This window comes from Spea bombifrons, chromosome 7 (genome assembly GCF_027358695.1).
Source record: "Spea bombifrons isolate aSpeBom1 chromosome 7, aSpeBom1.2.pri, whole genome shotgun sequence".
NCBI classification, from domain to species: Eukaryota; Metazoa; Chordata; class Amphibia; order Anura; family Pelobatidae; genus Spea; species Spea bombifrons.
The window spans coordinates 45,266,483-45,284,845 of record NC_071093.1 but is presented as its reverse complement, the minus strand read 5'-3'; the positions used below and the strand labels follow the sequence as shown (position 1 = coordinate 45,284,845).

Genomic DNA, 18,363 nt, shown 5'->3' with positions numbered 1-18,363 from the left:
ATGTCACAATTAGATATCCAGAGAAACCAAATCTAATGAGAAACCCCTGAATATCCTGTTTTTTTATTATTTAAATTGTTTTTTGTGTCGTTTTGGATAAATTCCTCCCCCCTCCCAGATTTTCTGGGAACTCTGCCAGCGGTTAATTACGTTACTTTTGAAGAAGTTCTTAGAAAATCCCGGTGAGGTTCTCAGTGGCGACCCCCGTTAGACGTTACGATTCCAATAAAATATAACAGGCGGTAATCAGCTGCTGGCAGAGTTCCCAGAAAGTAATTTGGGCCGGATTCCAAGCGTTTCAGATAAAGCGAGCAAGAGGGAAGTTTGTCCCAGACCAGGCAACGGACTACGGAGTATCTCCTAGTGTTTATGGGTTTACTTCAGATGTTTCTTACCCTGCAGGTCCACCAGCCGGGTCGATGTCGGATCACGAGGACTTCGCTGGCCTGGTTGGCCCCTGGAACTCGTCGGACTTCAGCCTCTTCAACCCGGCTAGCGTGGTGGTCCCCGTCATCTTCTCGCTGATTTTCTTACTGGGCACGGTGGGTAACAGCCTGGTACTGGCCGTCCTCCTGAGAAGCGGACAACGGACGCACAACACCACCAACCTCTTCATCCTCAACCTGAGCGTGGCCGACGTCTCCTTCATCGTCTTCTGCGTGCCCTTCCAGGCCACCATCTATTCCTTGGAGGACTGGGTCTTTGGGGCCTTCATGTGCAAAGCTGTCCACTTTTTTATCTACCTCACCATGTACGCCAGCAGCTTCACCCTGGCAGCCGTCTCCGTGGACCGGTAGGGCTTTCTCTCTGATGTCACTGTATTTATTATCACTGCCAATAATGATTCAATGACGTGATTCGTGGTCAAGATGCGAGCCTTGGGTTGGACGAGGCAGATAAGGACATTATCTCTGAGTTACATGTTGATGATATGGTCCTTGTGTGATGGGCCTGAACCAAAGGGGGCAAATAGATAAGGATGCCTGGGGCAAAGAGTAGCATGTGCTGGGAACCGGTGTAATTTTTTTTACCATGTTTTTCGTGTCCTTCCCAGGTATCTGGCGATTCGCTATCCCCTGCGCTCTCGCGAGCTCCGGACCCCATGTAATGCGGTAGCCACAATGGCCATTATTTGGGGCCTCTCCGTGGTCTTAGCCGGACCGTACCTGAGCTACTATGACCTGATGGAGTACGAGTCCAGCCACATCTGCGTGCCAGGGTGGAAGCAAAGGACCCGCAAGATTATGGATACGGGGACGTTCATCGTGGGTTATGTGATTCCGGTGCTTATTGTAAGTCTCTCTTACACCAGGACCATAAAGTACCTCTGGACGGCTGTAGATCCACTAGAGGACATGTCAGAGTCCAAAAAGGCTAAGAGAAAAGTGACCAAGATGATTATAATCGTGACAGTGCTCTTCTGTCTTTGCTGGCTTCCCCACCACGTGGTCGTGATGTGTTATCTTTACGGCCACTTTCCCTTCAATCAGGCTACCTACGCGTTTCGCTTGCTCTCTCACTGCATGGCCTACGCCAATTCCTGCCTCAACCCCATCGTCTACGCTTTGGTGTCGAAGCATTTCCGTAAAGGGTTCCAGAAGGTTTTCAGCTGTCTGTTGAGGAAGAAAGGCCGGAACAAGGTTCACGTGGTGCAGGCAGCCCAGGTGGAGCCGGGGTTTGACGCTGCCTCCACCGAAGTGTCACATGTCAATGGAGAACGCGGAAAGAGAAATGGACACCAACCCCGCCGTAACCTCTCTGATTGCCCCAGACCGTTGGGTACTCCTTGAGTACTCGTCGAGTATAAATATATTGTGTATTATACTCCTTACTGGGAAAAAGGAACCCCGGGAGGAATAAACAAACTTACCGGCACCCCTGACACCGTGACACTGGTGCCGTGAGACATTGATGACAGCGGTCAACGTTTCTCACAACAGTGGTGGAAGCCCTCGTCTACACGGCAGAGGATACTTTATCAGACGTCTCAACACAGCACAAGAAGGTCGGTCAGTCTAAGTTCCTTGATGACCTTCTTGGGGTTAGACGAGGAGGTCCGTACAATCCTGCAGAGCCTCAGACGCAGAGCATCGCTGTCCAACCCCCCCGTCGGACGGGCCATTAATGTATGGTCCACGCGCGTTAAATGAAGAACCCGAGATGTTCTCAAATCAAAAAGGACAGTAGAAAGGGAACTGCGGCGAGCCACATCTGTCTCGCACGGACACTTTAGGGTCTTGTATTCGTCCTTTATTCCCTAAATGAGACATATAACCCGATTCCGCACACCGCCCGTTCCTGGTCAGACCCATAACTTTTATCATCCGGAACTTTATTTATTTATATTTATTATTAAAGTGCATTTGAACATTTTCATCAGTGAATTGAGGTTTATCTCGACTGCTGATGACTTCAGTTCCAGAGAGGATAACAGTTGTTGTTTTAACATAATCAAAAATAAAAAAATATATATATTTGAAAATTGAAACACTGAGACCACATTAAATCAGTTTTTTTTCTTTTTTTGTATACTCAACAGTGAAGGTTTATGAGTTTTTCCCCCTTACGTGTTTTATATAGAATTTTATCGACGTTCTATGCTGAGGGCATTGCGTCTAATCAACAAACTAAAGGAGATTCGCGTTGATCAATGGACCAATGAAATGCGTCTCTATATAGATATATATTAAAGGGTTAAAATGATATATTTCCTCTCGGGTCTTGGGCTTCAACATCTCCATCTCGTAATATTCACTACCGATCACTGCCGGCCACCAATTGACACCACTCAGAAAGTTTTTTTTTGTGTGTTTTATTGCAAATCCCAGAAATGTGTGTTTTTCCATAAGGGAATTTTTTTATATGAATAGGGATTTTTTTATATGAATTTCGATGTCTTGAGTGTTTCCTGGCAGATACGGAGTATATTTCTTTTCCAGCTGGTCCTCGGGGTTCCTTATGGATTTTTTTTCCGCTATGTTAAATGATGAAGATTCCCATCAGAAGTTCCTTCACTCCGCGGAGCTCAGGGGAATGAACACGTTTAAAAAAAAAATAAGAATATTGGAAAATATCCGACTTGGTCCCCGACGGGGGGATTCATGCGCGGCCGACATGCCCACGGCTCTGTAAACAGCTGATGATTTTAAGACGTTAATTATGCACCAAAGAAAAAAAAATAATAATTAAAGATATGTCATCAGCGGGGAAACTCTGATGTAATACAACTCTTGGAACGATAGAAACCTTGGATCTGCCAGCAGGTCGGCCCCACTGTATTGGCCTCTACCATTTCTGCTGGGAGGCTGTTCCAAGTATCTACCACCCTCTCAGTAAAGTAAAACTTCCTTCCATCCCATCTCAGTCTCTGGCCCTCTAGTCTAAGATTCCGGTCTCTTGCTGTAATTTATTTATAAAAAATGATGACATCAATGCCCTCCGTTGACATCATCACTGGTGCTTACGGAACGACCCGAAGCATCAGCTCATGAACTGGAAAGCCGGAAAGCCGAAGTAAATAATTTTAATTCCTTCTTTTAGAGCCAAAACAAGAAACAATGAATAATTTGGCCTCTTCTGCGAGGCTCGGTTTTATATCTGGTTTTATTTGTATTTTATTTAAATTTATGGAAAAGTTTTCATTTTTTAATGTATTTTTTTATTTTTATATATATTTTTTCTATTGATGGTAGCAAAGTTATGAAAATGTACGTAAAAAAAAAAATCAAATAAGTTTTTTAAATATTGTAGATTTTTTTTCTTCATTTGCATAGATGCCCAGTAAATCCCCCGGAAAGTATCTCGCGCACGCACATTTCCCGTTAGTATCACCGGCAAGTGCCCCGTGCTGATAACAACATGTAATAACAACATGTAAGAAACATGAGGGGTTTGTGCACCGGCAAATTTATGGAAATGCTCGACTTATGGAGTGTTCCGGGAATTGTATTCGACTAAAAAAAAATCTAATAAATAAATAACTTTAAAAAAAACCAAAAACATTTCTGCGCAGACGTCTTGCAATCAATCTGCTAACTAATGGTAAGAAAATAACTTTAAAAAGAAAACCCAAGAAATAGAATAATATTATTTAACAAAAAATACAAATAATTTGTATTTTTTTTTTTTAAATTCACGCAAAACGCTATTTAATGCAGCATTTTTTAAAAAAAAGAAATTGATTTGTGGTATAACACGATGCCCGTTGCCTCTTTTTGACACCCGTACCTCTCCAGTTTAGAAAAATTGATTTGGTTAATGTTGTTACAAAATGTATACTACTTAACACAATTATGTAACCTGGCAACCACTTAATTAACCAATTAATAGTCTCGTTTAACTAAGAAATGCCGGATGCTCGGGTACTTGAGATTAATTAACGCTTGCTGCAGGCGGGATACAGGAAAGAAAATGAATTTCATTTTTTTTTTCTTTTTATGGCATTTCCCTACAGAAAGGACTGAGGAAGATTATAAATATAATAAAAAATAACAAAAAATAAATGTAATAAAAAAGAAAAGACAGCAAGTGACTTTGAAGGCCTTTTCACAACCTAAATATAGTATACAGTAATATAACCCCCAGCGCTGTATACAGTAATATAACCCCCAGCACTGTATACAGTAATATAACCCCCAGCGCTATACACAGTAATATAACCCCCAGCGCTGTATACAGTAATATAATCCCCCAGCGCTGTATACAGTAATATAACCCCCCAGCGCTGTATACAGTAATATAACCCCCAGCGCTGTATACAGTAATATAACCCCCCAGCGCTGTATACAGTAATATAACCCCCAGCGCTGTATACAGTAATATAACCCCCAGCACTGTATACAGTAATATAACCCCCAGCGCTATACACAGTAATATAACCCCCAGCGCTGTATACAGTAATATAATCCCCCAGCGCTGTATACAGTAATATAACCCCCCAGCGCTGTATACAGTAATATAACCCCCAGCACTGTATACAGTAATATAACCCCCCAGCGCTGTATACAGTAATATAACCCCCCAGCGCTGTATACAGTAATATAACCCCCAGCGCTGTATACAGTAATATATCCCCCCAGCGCTGTATACAGTAATATAACCCCCCAGCACTGTATACAGTAATATAACCCCAGCGCTGTATACAGTAATATAACCCCCAGTGCTGTATACAGTAATATAACCCCCAGCGCTGTATACAGTAATATAACCCCCAGCGCTGTATACAGTAATATAACCCCCAGCGCTGTATACAGTAATATAACCCCCCAGCGCTGTATACAGTAATATAACCCCCCAGCGCTGTATACAGTAATATAACCCCCAGCGCTGTATACAGTAATATAACCCCCCCAGCACTGTATACAGTAATATAACCCCCAGCGCTGTATACAGTAATATAACCCCCAGCACTGTATACAGTAATATAACCCCCAGCGCTATACACAGTAATATAACCCCCAGCGCTGTATACAGTAATATAATCCCCCAGCGCTGTATACAGTAATATAACCCCCCAGCGCTGTATACAGTAATATAACCCCCAGCGCTGTATACAGTAATATAACCCCCCAGCGCTGTATACAGTAATATAACCCCCAGCGCTGTATACAGTAATATAACCCCCAGCACTGTATACAGTAATATAACCCCCAGCGCTATACACAGTAATATAACCCCCAGCGCTGTATACAGTAATATAATCCCCCAGCGCTGTATACAGTAATATAACCCCCCAGCGCTGTATACAGTAATATAACCCCCAGCACTGTATACAGTAATATAACCCCCCAGCGCTGTATACAGTAATATAACCCCCCAGCGCTGTATACAGTAATATAACCCCCAGCGCTGTATACAGTAATATATCCCCCCAGCGCTGTATACAGTAATATAACCCCCCAGCACTGTATACAGTAATATAACCCCAGCGCTGTATACAGTAATATAACCCCCAGTGCTGTATACAGTAATATAACCCCCAGCGCTGTATACAGTAATATAACCCCCAGCGCTGTATACAGTAATATAACCCCCAGCGCTGTATACAGTAATATAACCCCCCAGCGCTGTATACAGTAATATAACCCCCCAGCGCTGTATACAGTAATATAACCCCCAGCGCTGTATACAGTAATATAACCCCCCCAGCACTGTATACAGTAATATAACCCCCAGCGCTGTATACAGTAATATAACCCCCAGCACTGTATACAGTAATATAACCCCCCAGCGCTGTATACAGTAATATAACCCCCAGTGCTGTATACAGTAATATAACCCCCAGTGCTGTATACAGTAATATAACCCCCAGCGCTGTATACAGTAATATAACCCCCAGTGCTGCATACAGTAATATAACCCCCAGCGCTGTATACAGTAATATAACCCCAGCGCTGTATACAGTAATATAACCCCAGCGCTGTATACAGTAATATAACCCCCCAGCGCTGTATACAGTAATATAACCCCCAGCGCTGTATACAGTAATATAACCCCCCAGCGCTGTATACAGTAATATAACCCCCCAGCGCTGTATACAGTAATATACCCCCCAGCGCTGTATACAGTAATATACCCCCCAGCGCTGTATACAGTAATATAACCCCCAGCACTGTATACAGTAATATAACCCCCCAGCGCTGTATACAGTAATATAACCCCCAGTGCTGTATACAGTAATATAACCCCCAGTGCTGTATACAGTAATATAACCCCCAGCGCTGTATACAGTAATATAACCCCCAGTGCTGCATACAGTAATATAACCCCCAGCGCTGTATACAGTAATATAACCCCAGCGCTGTATACAGTAATATAACCCCAGCGCTGTATACAGTAATATAACCCCCCAGCGCTGTATACAGTAATATAACCCCCCAGCGCTGTATACAGTAATATAACCCCCCAGCGCTGTATACAGTAATATACCCCCCAGCGCTGTATACAGTAATATACCCCCCAGCGCTGTATACAGTAATATAACCCCCAGCACTGTATACAGTAATATAACCCCCCAGCGCTGTATACAGTAATATAACCCCCAGTGCTGTATACAGTAATATAACCCCCAGTGCTGTATACAGTAATATAACCCCCAGCGCTGTATACAGTAATATAACCCCCAGTGCTGCATACAGTAATATAACCCCCAGCGCTGTATACAGTAATATAACCCCAGCGCTGTATACAGTAATATAACCCCAGCGCTGTATACAGTAATATAACCCCCCAGCGCTGTATACAGTAATATAACCCCCCAGCGCTGTATACAGTAATATAACCCCCCCAGCGCTGTATACAGTAATATAACCCCCCAGCGCTGTATACAGTAATATAACCCCCCCAGCGCTGTATACAGTAATATAACCCCCCAGCGCTGTATACAGTAATATAACCCCCCAGCGCTGTATATATATATCGTGTTTCCTGGTGTTTTCGGAAGGTCACGCGAGGATATTTTGCCGTGTTGGGATTAGGGAAGATGTTTGGTGCTCGGGATCTGCGTCACTCTGTGGTATCACTGAGCTGGATTTATTTTTTGGGGAACCCTCCTATGGCAGGAAATTGAATTTTCGGCCAAAATAAATCACTCGGCTTATCCGTGTTGGTGATGACTCCGGAACAGCAGGCCGTGTCCATCACCGGCGGGTCAGATCCGCGTGAGGCTCGCTAAACTCTTCACGCTTCTAGATTTCACATCTCTTAAAGAAAAATAAGAAGCCGCGACACAAACACAACACAAAGACAAGCGCGGCCCGAGGTTATTTCGGGGCAGCCGGGTTATTTTCACTCCACGAGTCTGAGAGGTTGGAAGGCGTGGATCACGCCTGGTGCTGAGCCCTGCAGGGCTGACACGATTTCCCCATAGGTTTTAACTTTGGGGGGAAATAACCCCATAGCTGCATTTTTATGCGTATTTTCTTTCTAGAAGAGGTCGTGACTCTAATCCCCACATACTGGAGTCTATAAGGATGGGAAATGCGACGGGACATCAAAACAAACCCAGAACTTTTTACTCCAATGGGGCAGCCAGCTCTAGAGAAACAATTGCCCCGGGAATGTTTCTAAATGTTCAAAAGCTACCATGGCCTTCCGAATGTTACAGACTCTGCGCCCAAACACTTGAAGTTTCATAAGGGGGAACTAATTTCCGGTTACACCGATCATCCTCTGAACATTCCACTATTGAACGATTCCGCAGGAAGTATCAGCGTAACCGTAAAATATACCCCCTTCTGAGCAGATCCGGCCCTTGACAGGGCCCTTGGGATACCTGGTACCCGTCGGTAAGGTCCTCGGATTTGGAGTATCCCAAATTGACATGATATCAATTATTCATCGAGAAATGTCGGTTCCGCATTATATTTTTAAATAAATGTGTATTTCCAAAATCATGTTCATTTTTATCAATTTTTATTAATGGCGCACGATTCACATTTAATATTTGGATTTTTTTTTCAGGCGTTTTTTTTGTTCTCTTTTTAGCTCTAGCTTTATTGGGGTTCAGGAAGTCAATGCTTTCCACTTCCTCCCAATAATGTGACAGCTGGGCCAGGAACCAAGAAATACATGTCTAAATAACCCGCATGCGCGACGGAGGAGCCGCCTAAGTACGCCAATAGCGGAGGAGGACCGGCCAACCATGGAAGGCGCCGTCGATTGAGCCGGAGCCACGATCCCTGTAGGTGGTAACACAAAAAGTCTATCGATTTTGGGACAAATGGGTTTGGGGGTAAAGGGGTAAATAAATTCTTGACCCTTCGTCTAAAAATGTTTTTGGGGTTTTTTCTATCACCGTTGCATAATACCCGTATTTAATGAAATTGCCTTATTATGTGCCTTCACAGCCCCAAAAGCCACCTGTAAATGGGGTATTTCGCCCGCTTAAGAGAAACGCGTCGGCGCATTCTGATTTTTCTTCCACCGGTAAGCGTGAATAAGACGGCGGATTTGAGGAAAAGCTCGGCCTGTGCCTGAAATTCAGATTCAGCAGATAATTTCTGGAAAGTTCTGTCACGGGTGTCGTACGCTGTGATGGTTTGATGACACGATGACATCATTAGGAGGGCGAGGTGTCACGATCGTTGAAGGCTAATGCTTTCACGTCTTATTTGATGCAGCAATTTATACCGAAGATTCCGATTACCGGGAACCTCATCTTCCAGGTAATCGCTGCGTTTTCCACAATACAATAACAGAAGGAGGGGATCGCAGGGTTCTACTGCCCTAAAAGCCCCGATAATGTGTATAGAAACAGCAGGGAACGGCTTTATACATTAAACGGGGTAAATAAACCCCATTATTCCCGTTCATGAATCCTTAAAATGCTTCATTTCAACATCGGACATTTTTTGGGGCGAGAGGCTCTTCATGCGCCAGACGCAGCCTATTAAACACATGGCGTGGAGGATGCGTTAACCCTTAAGTAGAACGATAATCTACTCTGCTTTCTTTTACATTTCTATTGTAGCGAGCGGCCGAGGGCTCTTTGGGGCATTAAAGAAATGGGGTAATCGGCGGCTACGAGTGAAAGCGCCTGAATGGATGAGGACGGGGTGAAGAGTCCTTAATGGCTGCAAATTAGGCCAATCCCAGGCTGAGTGTCATTGAATGAGGACAAAGAAACAATGGCTGCCACAGATGTTCCAATCGGCAAAGAGATACAAAGACGATTCACTATGTTTTAGGAGAAGATGCCGCTGCTGCCGCCAGGCGAGGACGCGTCTGCCTCGAACGCCCTTACCTCCTGTTTAAAGGGGCAGTTAAATGCCCCCGGCAGCCTCCCCAGAGAAGAATGAGTACCTTAATACACGTTCATCGAAAGGTTCAAAATAATAAAGCACTTACGGTGGGCTGGAGCTCTGCCCCTCCTCCGCGGTGTGACGATTCTCAACACTGATTGGCTGATTGAAGCAGTTGCAGGAAAATGCTCCTATTAAGGTCAATGGGAGCGCTTTCACGGCATGCTTTGGCTTAGCAGGAGCTGGAGCTGACTGGCGGGAAGTCTACCACACGTCCCGAAATTTGTTCCCCCCGGATATATTGCCTGCTTGGGAACGAGGCGAATGCTTATGGCGGAATTGGGCATTAGCAACAGAGACCACATGGAAATGTAAAGGGACGCCACGGCTACCGTATGCATTAAAGTGCCTACATTTGGAAGATATTGGTTTTCCCATCAGATCCGATTCATCCGGTCAACTGATTTGCGAGGAACTAAAGACAAACGTTCTGCACACAAAAAAGACAATATATTGGATATAAGTTGGGCAAACTAGGGGGTCTTCTGGGCATCCACATATTTATTGAGGGGGCTATATATTAGCTCTGCCCAACTGAGGGCGCATAGGCAGAGTAAGGTTAGAGGAGGTCAGCCCCCCTCTTGTGGATACCCAGGGGTATTTGCCATCACAGTCTTGGTTTCTATGATCACAGGTGGACCAAGCATGACCCACGCGTCAGGAGATCCTGAAATCCCCCCTCTCCCCAGCGGCGGATGCTTTCCTTCGAGGAAATCATGGCTGATTGATGTGGATGCGAGCCTTCCGGATCGCCCAGGTTCAGTTTTTTTTACATAAGAGGCTTAGCTCGGGAATTAATTAACTTCGCGGTAATTGTGATGAAGCGGAAGAAATTACGTTAATAAAGCAGAAAGCCGATGCCAGGGAAGGGAGCGATAAATCTGATTACTCAGCGGCGCTCATTCCGGCTCATTCCTCAACACACTAAGTGCCTAAATCCAACTCATTAAAGAAATCAGTGACTTTTTTTCTTAAAGCAATATAAATGTTTAAACCAAAAACATATTTTATATTGGGGTTTTTTTGGTTCAAAATATGCATTTTCCCCCATAAAAAAATCAAGTATTTTGTCTCCCTCTAGTGGTCGTTTCTGTAAAGGAAGCTTTCTTGCTAGCAGTAGGGTAAATTTAATTTAACACGGGACCAATAGGAAGCTGATCCCACCCCCGCGGAGCTCGGAAGCAACAAATCAGAAGATATAACACCTGTCCTGATCTGTGTTTGTGCCTACCATCTATATATTTTTTTACAGATTTTTTTTTATTTTTAAAAGCTATAAATTCACAAAAAAATAATTTAACAGAATTTAGTCTTGTTGGGAACTTTATGAGAATTCCATAAAAAAATCTAAAATAAAACTCACGGCTGGACGTTATCGCTTGTAATTATGTTATAAAGGGTAGTTGAAAAAAGGCAATTATTGGGGCAAAGTCTTCTGGAGGCACGGAGAGATATTATTTCAAAGCATCAAACATCAAATATTGCAAAATGTAATTTACTTAAAACGGGAGATTTCGCTGCATTCTTATGATATGAAAACCCCCTACGGGTGAATTTAACTCTATTTTTTACTGACTCTGATATTGTGGTCTAGCTCAAGAAAAACTGGTTTATGTTTGGCCAGAGGGGGGGGAAATAATAAAATAAAAAATTTGAAAAAAGAAAAAAAATATAAATACTGCTTAAGAATATTCAAAATATTTAAATTAAATTTTTGAATTTTGTTTAATTATTTTGAAAAATAAAAGCAGTGGAAATTTTTAGACTTTTCAGAGTTAAAAAAAACTTTTCCAAGGGGGAAAAAAAATAAAAAAAAAAGAAATATCTGGGGAGAAAAAGAAAAAAACTAAATAAATACCGCTTGAGAATATTCAAAACATTTTCATTTCATTTTACACATTTTTGGAATTTAGCTGAATTATTTTCATGAATAAAATAAATCTGTGAGTTGTATTTTCCTTCCAAGAACATCCAGCCCTATTTGTGAGTGAATTAAATGCGTTTTTGGGTTCTTTAGATAAATGTTTGTAATATGGTATTAGATTAGTCTGCCGCATCTTGCATTGATTGGATTTACATTCGAGGAGCGTCGGGACTCTTTAGCATAAAAATAACATTTATCTATCGCTAGAGGGTCCGGCCGGCCCCCGCTGCAACGCGCGCTTCCCCCGATTAATCCTATTAAGCCGTCATTAATGGACGCATCGGCAATGCGAAGGTTTCCGTCGGCAAGATCCTGTTTCTGAGTTTCTTTAAGAGCACAAAACATTTTTATATAGAGGAATTCTGGTGCAAAAGCATTGGTTTCCATGGCGACTGCATCACATTTGGGAGTCTTGCCAATACTGCTTAGTTTACCCATATGGGATGTCCTAGAATGGGAGCTGCCCGCTGCGTGGTCTGTCTGGAACATAGCATCTGCCGGCAGATCGGCCCCATTCGGCCCCCGTCTAGTCGCCCGTTTCTCCTGCTGTAAAGACTCAAACCTTAATCAGTCGTTGGTCTCGTCTTAGATTCAGGAGCCGTATGTCTATCCCATGCATGTTTAAATCCCCTCACTGTATTACCCTCTACCACCTCTGCTGGGAGGCTGTTCCACTTATCTACCACCAAAATGGTCGGTTCTAGGCTACAGTATTGGAGGCTCTAGAACCTTGCAACCCTTGAGCATTATGATTTTAAATGCGGTCTTGGATTGTGAAAATTGTGCTTTTTCTAAACCAAATTAGCTGCAAATTGTCTTTGAGGTGAAGAGGGCTGGAAAAACGTATCAATTTCTGTGTGAAAACCCACGATATTCGCTCGGGTAATCAAAAAGGCATCTTTGACACACGAAAACACGTCACTAACCGGCGTTAAATTCCCTCTGAAACGTTAAAGAAAAACGTTTATGGAAATCAAAAGCGGAGAAAAGGCAGAGAATTTGTCATTTAGAGGAGAATGAAGATCCCGAGCGGATAAATCTCCAGGGGGCTCCGTTGTGCGCAGGACGTCGGAATAAGACGAGCGGGAATGGAGGACGTGACAGGCTCATCGTCCAACGTACCCAGGATTACCAGAGCCCAAAATCCCCCCAGGTCCCCAATAAAGACACAAATACAATAACATTACCCCCAAAAATAAAACAATGACCAATATTATAAACATTGGCACCCCCCCAATTACAGAGTGCCACCAGCTTATCCGAAGATCCATTGTAGGGGCAACCCCAAGACACCCCAACACCCCCCAGGCCTACCACGCCAACTTAAACCAAGTTAAATTAGTTATTAATGACCAAAACCTACTCTACCCAGCGGCTTTCCCAACCTCGCCCCGCCGTGACAGAACGGGGAGAAAACTAACCAAAAGGAAACAACCTCACCATAATGGGCTACTTTTTTGTTTTTTTTTAGTAAATAATTCATTATGTTTTCCAAGTCTGGGCCTCCATGCCCACCCCATCATCCCAGTGTTGGGGGTATCTCCTAAAAAACGATCACCCCTATGCTGGGGATCATATGGAAGAGTGAGACGTATAATCCTCCGATATTAGAACGGGCGATGGAGTAATAAAGGGGCCCCCTGGACCAGTAAGGAAGGGGGACATGACTGCTGGCCTAGGCCTAATGGCTTGTCAGCGTCCCCTGTCCTTATTGGCTGTTCCTTGCAACTTTGTTGCAGGACCTAGGGGTTATAGGAAGGTGAAGGGGGATCATCTCCCTCTTTGCCTTCCTGGAGCTGCCACAGCACCTGTGATTGTCCCGCCGCCCACCCATTGGTTCATCTGTCAGGTCAGGTTGTTTTTCTTGTTTTCTGTCTCTCTGTTTTTTATTGTCACAGCGGCGATGTTGTTCCCCCCCTGGCCAGCGCTTATGAGTTCGTTATCTGGAATTTGCCCTACGGGCTTGGGGAGGCGTGTCCGGAAGACGGCTGATGGCATCGGATGGACTAGGACTCTTGGTGCACGTGGTACAATAACCGCCTATCGGGCCCAAAAGGTTCGGTAGCTGGCGGGTCGTTTAAGTATATAATTATGTCATTTATTGGTTTATGTTCTGCTGGTCAATAAAGGGGGGAATGTAATAAAGCTGTGGCCTATGCCCTACCCACTACAATTGTGTCTTGTTTCTTATTTCGGGTATTGGGTGGGTATTTGCTTTGGGCTATAGGCCTAAGCAGTCAAGTGTTTGAGTATCTGGGGCCGAGAGCCTCCAACCTGCGGAGCAGTTTATCATTCAGAGAATTATGAAAATTCAATTAGTTTTCCGGCTGAATGGATATTTTATTATATTTTATATTTATTATAACAGCCGACTGACGCGCTGATTGTGTTCGGGTCAAAAAAAATCTGCTTAGATACAGAGAGAGACGCAATAAAGGAACAGCGGCTGCCGGGGAGCGACGGAGGAAAATCATACAGACGGCAGGGCGGGGGGGGGTAAAATTAGAGAGAAAAGCAGGAGCTGAGAGCTTGTCAATCCCATAGAAACAAATAGTATACAGTAATACCCCCCCAGCGCTGTATACAGTAATATAACCCCCCAGCGCTGTATACAGTAATATAACCCCCCAGCGCTGTATACAGTAATATAACCCCCCAGCGCTGTATACAGTAATATAACCCCCCAGCGCTGTATACAGTAATATAACCCCCAGCGCTGTATACAGTAATATAACCCCCCCAGCGCTGTATAGAGTAATATAACCCCCAGCGCTGTATACAGTAATATAACCCCCCAGCACCGTATACAGTAATATAACCCCCAGCGCTGTATACAGTAATATAACCCCCCCAGCGCTGTATACAGTAATATAACCCCCAGCACTGTATACAGTAATATAACCCCCAGCGCTGTATACAGTAATATAACCCCCCAGCGCTGGATACAGCGATATAACCCCCAGCGCTGTATACAGTAATATAACCCCCAGCGCTGTATACAGTAATATAACCCCCCAGCGCTGTATACAGTAATATAACCCCCCCCAGCGCTGTATACAGTAATATAACCCCCAGCGCTGTATACAGTAATATAACCCCCCAGCACTGTATACAGTAATATAACCCCCCAGCGCTGTATACAGTAATATAACCCCTCAGCGCTGTATACAGTAATATAACCCCCAGCGCTGTATACAGTAATATAACCCCCAGCACTGTATACAGTAATATAACCCCCAGCGCTGCATACAGTAATATAACCCCCAGCGCTGTATACAGTAATATAACGCCCCCAGCACTGTATACAGTAATATAACCCCCAGCGCTGTATACAGTAATATAACCCCCAGTGCTGTATACAGTAATATAACCCTCCAGCACTGTATACAGTAATATAACCCCCCAGCACTGTATACAGTAATATAACCCCCAGCGCTGAATACAGTAATATAACCCCCAGCGCTGAATACAGTAATATAACCCCCCAGCGCTGTATACAGTAATATAACCCCCAGCACTGTATACAGTAATAAACCCCCCAGCGCTGTATACAGTAATATAACCCCCAGCACTGTATACAGTAATATAACCCCCAGCGCTGCATACAGTAATATAACCCCCAGCGCTGTATACAGTAATATAACCCCCAGCGCTGTATACAGTAATATAACCCCCAGCGCTGTATACAGTAATATAACCCCCCAGCGCTGTATACAGTAATATAACCCCCAGCGCTGTATACAGTAATATAACCCCCAGCACTGTATACAGTAATATAACCCCCAGCGCTGCATACAGTAATATAACCCCCAGCGCTGTATACAGTAATATAACCCCCAGCGCTGTATACAGTAATATAACCCCCAGCGCTGTATACAGTAATATAACCCCCCAGCGCTGTATACAGTAATATAACCCCCGGTGCTGTATACAGTAATATAACCCCCAGCGCTGTATACAGTAATATAACCCCCCGCGCTGTGTACAGTAATATAACCCCCAGCGCTGTATACAGTAATATAACATAGCATATGGTGTTAGGATGGTATTACAGCGAGTAACCCCAGGCTCTCCCCTGGTTCAGATAAAGTATTTTATTTGTTTGCAGGTTGCCACTAAATACAAAGTGATTAACAGAACACGAGTGATATGAAGCGATATGAAGCGGTTGACACAGATATCCTGTCGCAGTGGAACAAAACGATTCCCTGTTTCCTGGAGGTCTTTAAGCAGTTAAAGATTTTTTAACACCGCCAAAAAATAAATCCAGGCCCGTTGTGCGCAGACTTGGTTGTGAAGCCGCGCAGACAGGACACACCTTGGCAGGAAAAGTTCCCACCGCGGCCTCTGCAATGATTAACCAGAAAACCTGATTTCCCTGCCAACATCCATGCGGCGAATGCTTTTATATACCGTACCTGCGCCGGCGCTGTATAATACGCAAACTAACAGCAAACAGGATACTACGGCCTTAACCCTTTGAGTGCCAGCAAGTACAACAATGCATTTCCTACGTCGCAGGACTTTTAAGGAATTTCTGCTCGTATCCCCCCCTCTTTCAGTGTTTGAGCTGCCCGACTCCTTCCGCCTCCCCCGATCCGCTGAGCGCGTTGCGGACGAGGCGCCGATAGATACAATCCTATAATAACAACGCAGTAAAGTAATCTAAACATGCGCGGGATCAGCATACGGCTCCTGAATCTAAGACGAGACCAATGACTGATGAAGGTTTGAGTCTCCTCTCCAGTTATCAGATATATACATTTCTATTAAATAAGTTCAGTGCGTTGTAGATTCTGTTTAGAATGTTGACGTATCTTATCATGATCAGGAAGTAAAGTCCTTGGACTGCTGTTGGAAGCGAGGAGGGTGTCAGCAGGGGTGTGTGCAGCTCGAGCGAACATTAAACACGGCCAAACCAAGCACGCCTAAATCCCAAACTACAACACACCCATCGCCTGCACGGAGACGGGGAGACAGGAATTAACTTCGAGCCTCGAGTCGTTGCAGCTACTGTCAGCGTCGGTGATATATCTCAGATCTCGGTTCAGAAGGTCCAGTTCCTACAAAACCTTCACAAGCTGAACCTTCTGCAGGTGAGAAAGGCAGAGGGAACCGATAGAGGTAGAAGTGTATCAACCAGGGCTGGGCTCGGCCCCCGGGACATAGGACACGCCGGGCTTCCATGGTCCTGGTAGCTAAGAAGGAACCGCCAACAACTTAGCGTCCATTATTGAGTTGAACCTGCTTTGTAATTGAGTTCCAACCGGTCAAACCTGTCCACAAAGCAAAGGCAACCGCTTTATCCAACTCGACCATCACTGGTATCGCGAGTGAGTACCTTCTGGACGTGCATTTAGACCAATAATACCGTTCCAAGCTTAGATATGAATCTCAAGTCCTTGGCTTCCCCACTGGGGATCGTGCGCATCCTTCAAGTTGTCTTCTCCTGTATTTCCTTCAGCTTGGTAGCCAGCGTCCATGCCTATGGCAACTCCTATGGTGCCTGGAGCATGTTTACTTGGTGCTTCTGCTTTGCCATAACCATCTTAATCATCGTTTTGGAGTTGACCGAGTTTTACAACCGTATCCCTATCTCATGGGAAGACTTTACGTCGGCATTCGCCATGTTGGCCACCTTGATGCTCTTCACCACCTCCATCATGTATCCCGCTGTCTATTTGCATGAAGGTTGCTCTGGATTCCACTGTGGCAACCTTGGTGGAGCAACCACAACGTCGATCTTATGTTTCTTTGCTTACGCTGTAGAGGTGGGTCTCACTCGAGCCAAACCCGGGGAGATCAGTGGTTTCCTCTCCACCATACCTGGCTTACTTAAGGTTTTCCAAGCCTACGTGGCCTGTATCATCTTCTCCCTTCTGCCTGGGGTCTACCGATACCCTGGGCTCCAGTGGTGCGTAGCTGTTTACTCCATCTGCTTCATCATCACCACGCTCATCATCATCCTTACCATCGGACGCCTCTTGCCACGTTTACCCCTCAGCTTTGAGAAGGTACTGATTGGCTATAATATCCTCTCCGTGGCGATGTACATCACGGTGGCGGTTATCTGGCCGTACTATTGGTTTAAGGATTACCCAAGCAGACCCTCCGTCTGTGAAGCAGTGTGCTTTTGGGATAACGTGCTCGGCATCACCTTCCTGACGTACATTAACCTCATCGCCTATGTCGTGGACTTGGTATATTCTGCAAAAATGGTCTTCTTCGTGACCTCTTCGTAACCTTGGAATAACCGACTCCCAAAAACTGAAACCATATTGGACATTTTTGTTTTTGTAACGGACCCCGTTCAGCACCAGGACCCCTTTTTTATGCGTAACCCCCCCCCCCGAACGTCTGCTGTATCTAAAATTTATTTTTAAAATCATTTTTTTTGTTTTTAGCAATTGCTGCTGCGTCTCTTAAAAGTACAGATTTGACCTCTGTATGTATCGGAAGAGATCGTAAAATAGAGAGATTCCCCCTCCCCCCACCCATTGCCCTGCTGCTTGCGAGGCATACGCCGGAACAGGTGAGCTCCAGGTACCCGGCATGCAATGCATCGTGGGAGTTGTCGTCCACGGCGATCAGTGGCTTTATTAAGTGTGTAGAGCTGAAAAATATAGGATTTGGGAAAAA

At 44.6% G+C, this 18,363-nt stretch overlaps 2 protein-coding genes across 3 annotated transcripts; both read left to right on the top strand.

Moving 5' to 3' along the window:
* The first annotated feature begins 410 nt into the window (after nt 1–410).
* On the top strand, nt 411–1,797 carry LOC128502363 (galanin receptor 2b-like). Its single transcript, XM_053472142.1, has 2 exons — nt 411–793; nt 1,055–1,797. The coding sequence occupies exons 1-2, from the start codon at nt 420–422 to the stop codon at nt 1,788–1,790; spliced, it is 1,110 nt and encodes a 369-aa protein (XP_053328117.1). The 5' UTR covers nt 411–419; the 3' UTR covers nt 1,791–1,797.
* A 14,749-nt stretch (nt 1,798–16,546) lies between these two features.
* On the top strand, nt 16,547–18,069 carry LOC128501869 (myeloid-associated differentiation marker homolog). Of its 2 annotated transcripts, XM_053471513.1 has the most exons (2): nt 16,547–17,048; nt 17,189–18,069. In XM_053471513.1, exon 2 carries the CDS (start codon nt 17,238–17,240, stop codon nt 17,964–17,966), a length of 729 nt encoding a protein of 242 aa, XP_053327488.1. In that variant the 5' UTR covers nt 16,547–17,048; nt 17,189–17,237; the 3' UTR covers nt 17,967–18,069. The 2 variants fall into 2 exon arrangements, with proteins under 2 accessions (XP_053327488.1, XP_053327487.1); XM_053471512.1 differs by having other exon boundaries at nt 16,547–18,069.
* Nucleotides 18,070–18,363: the final 294 nt, after the last annotated feature.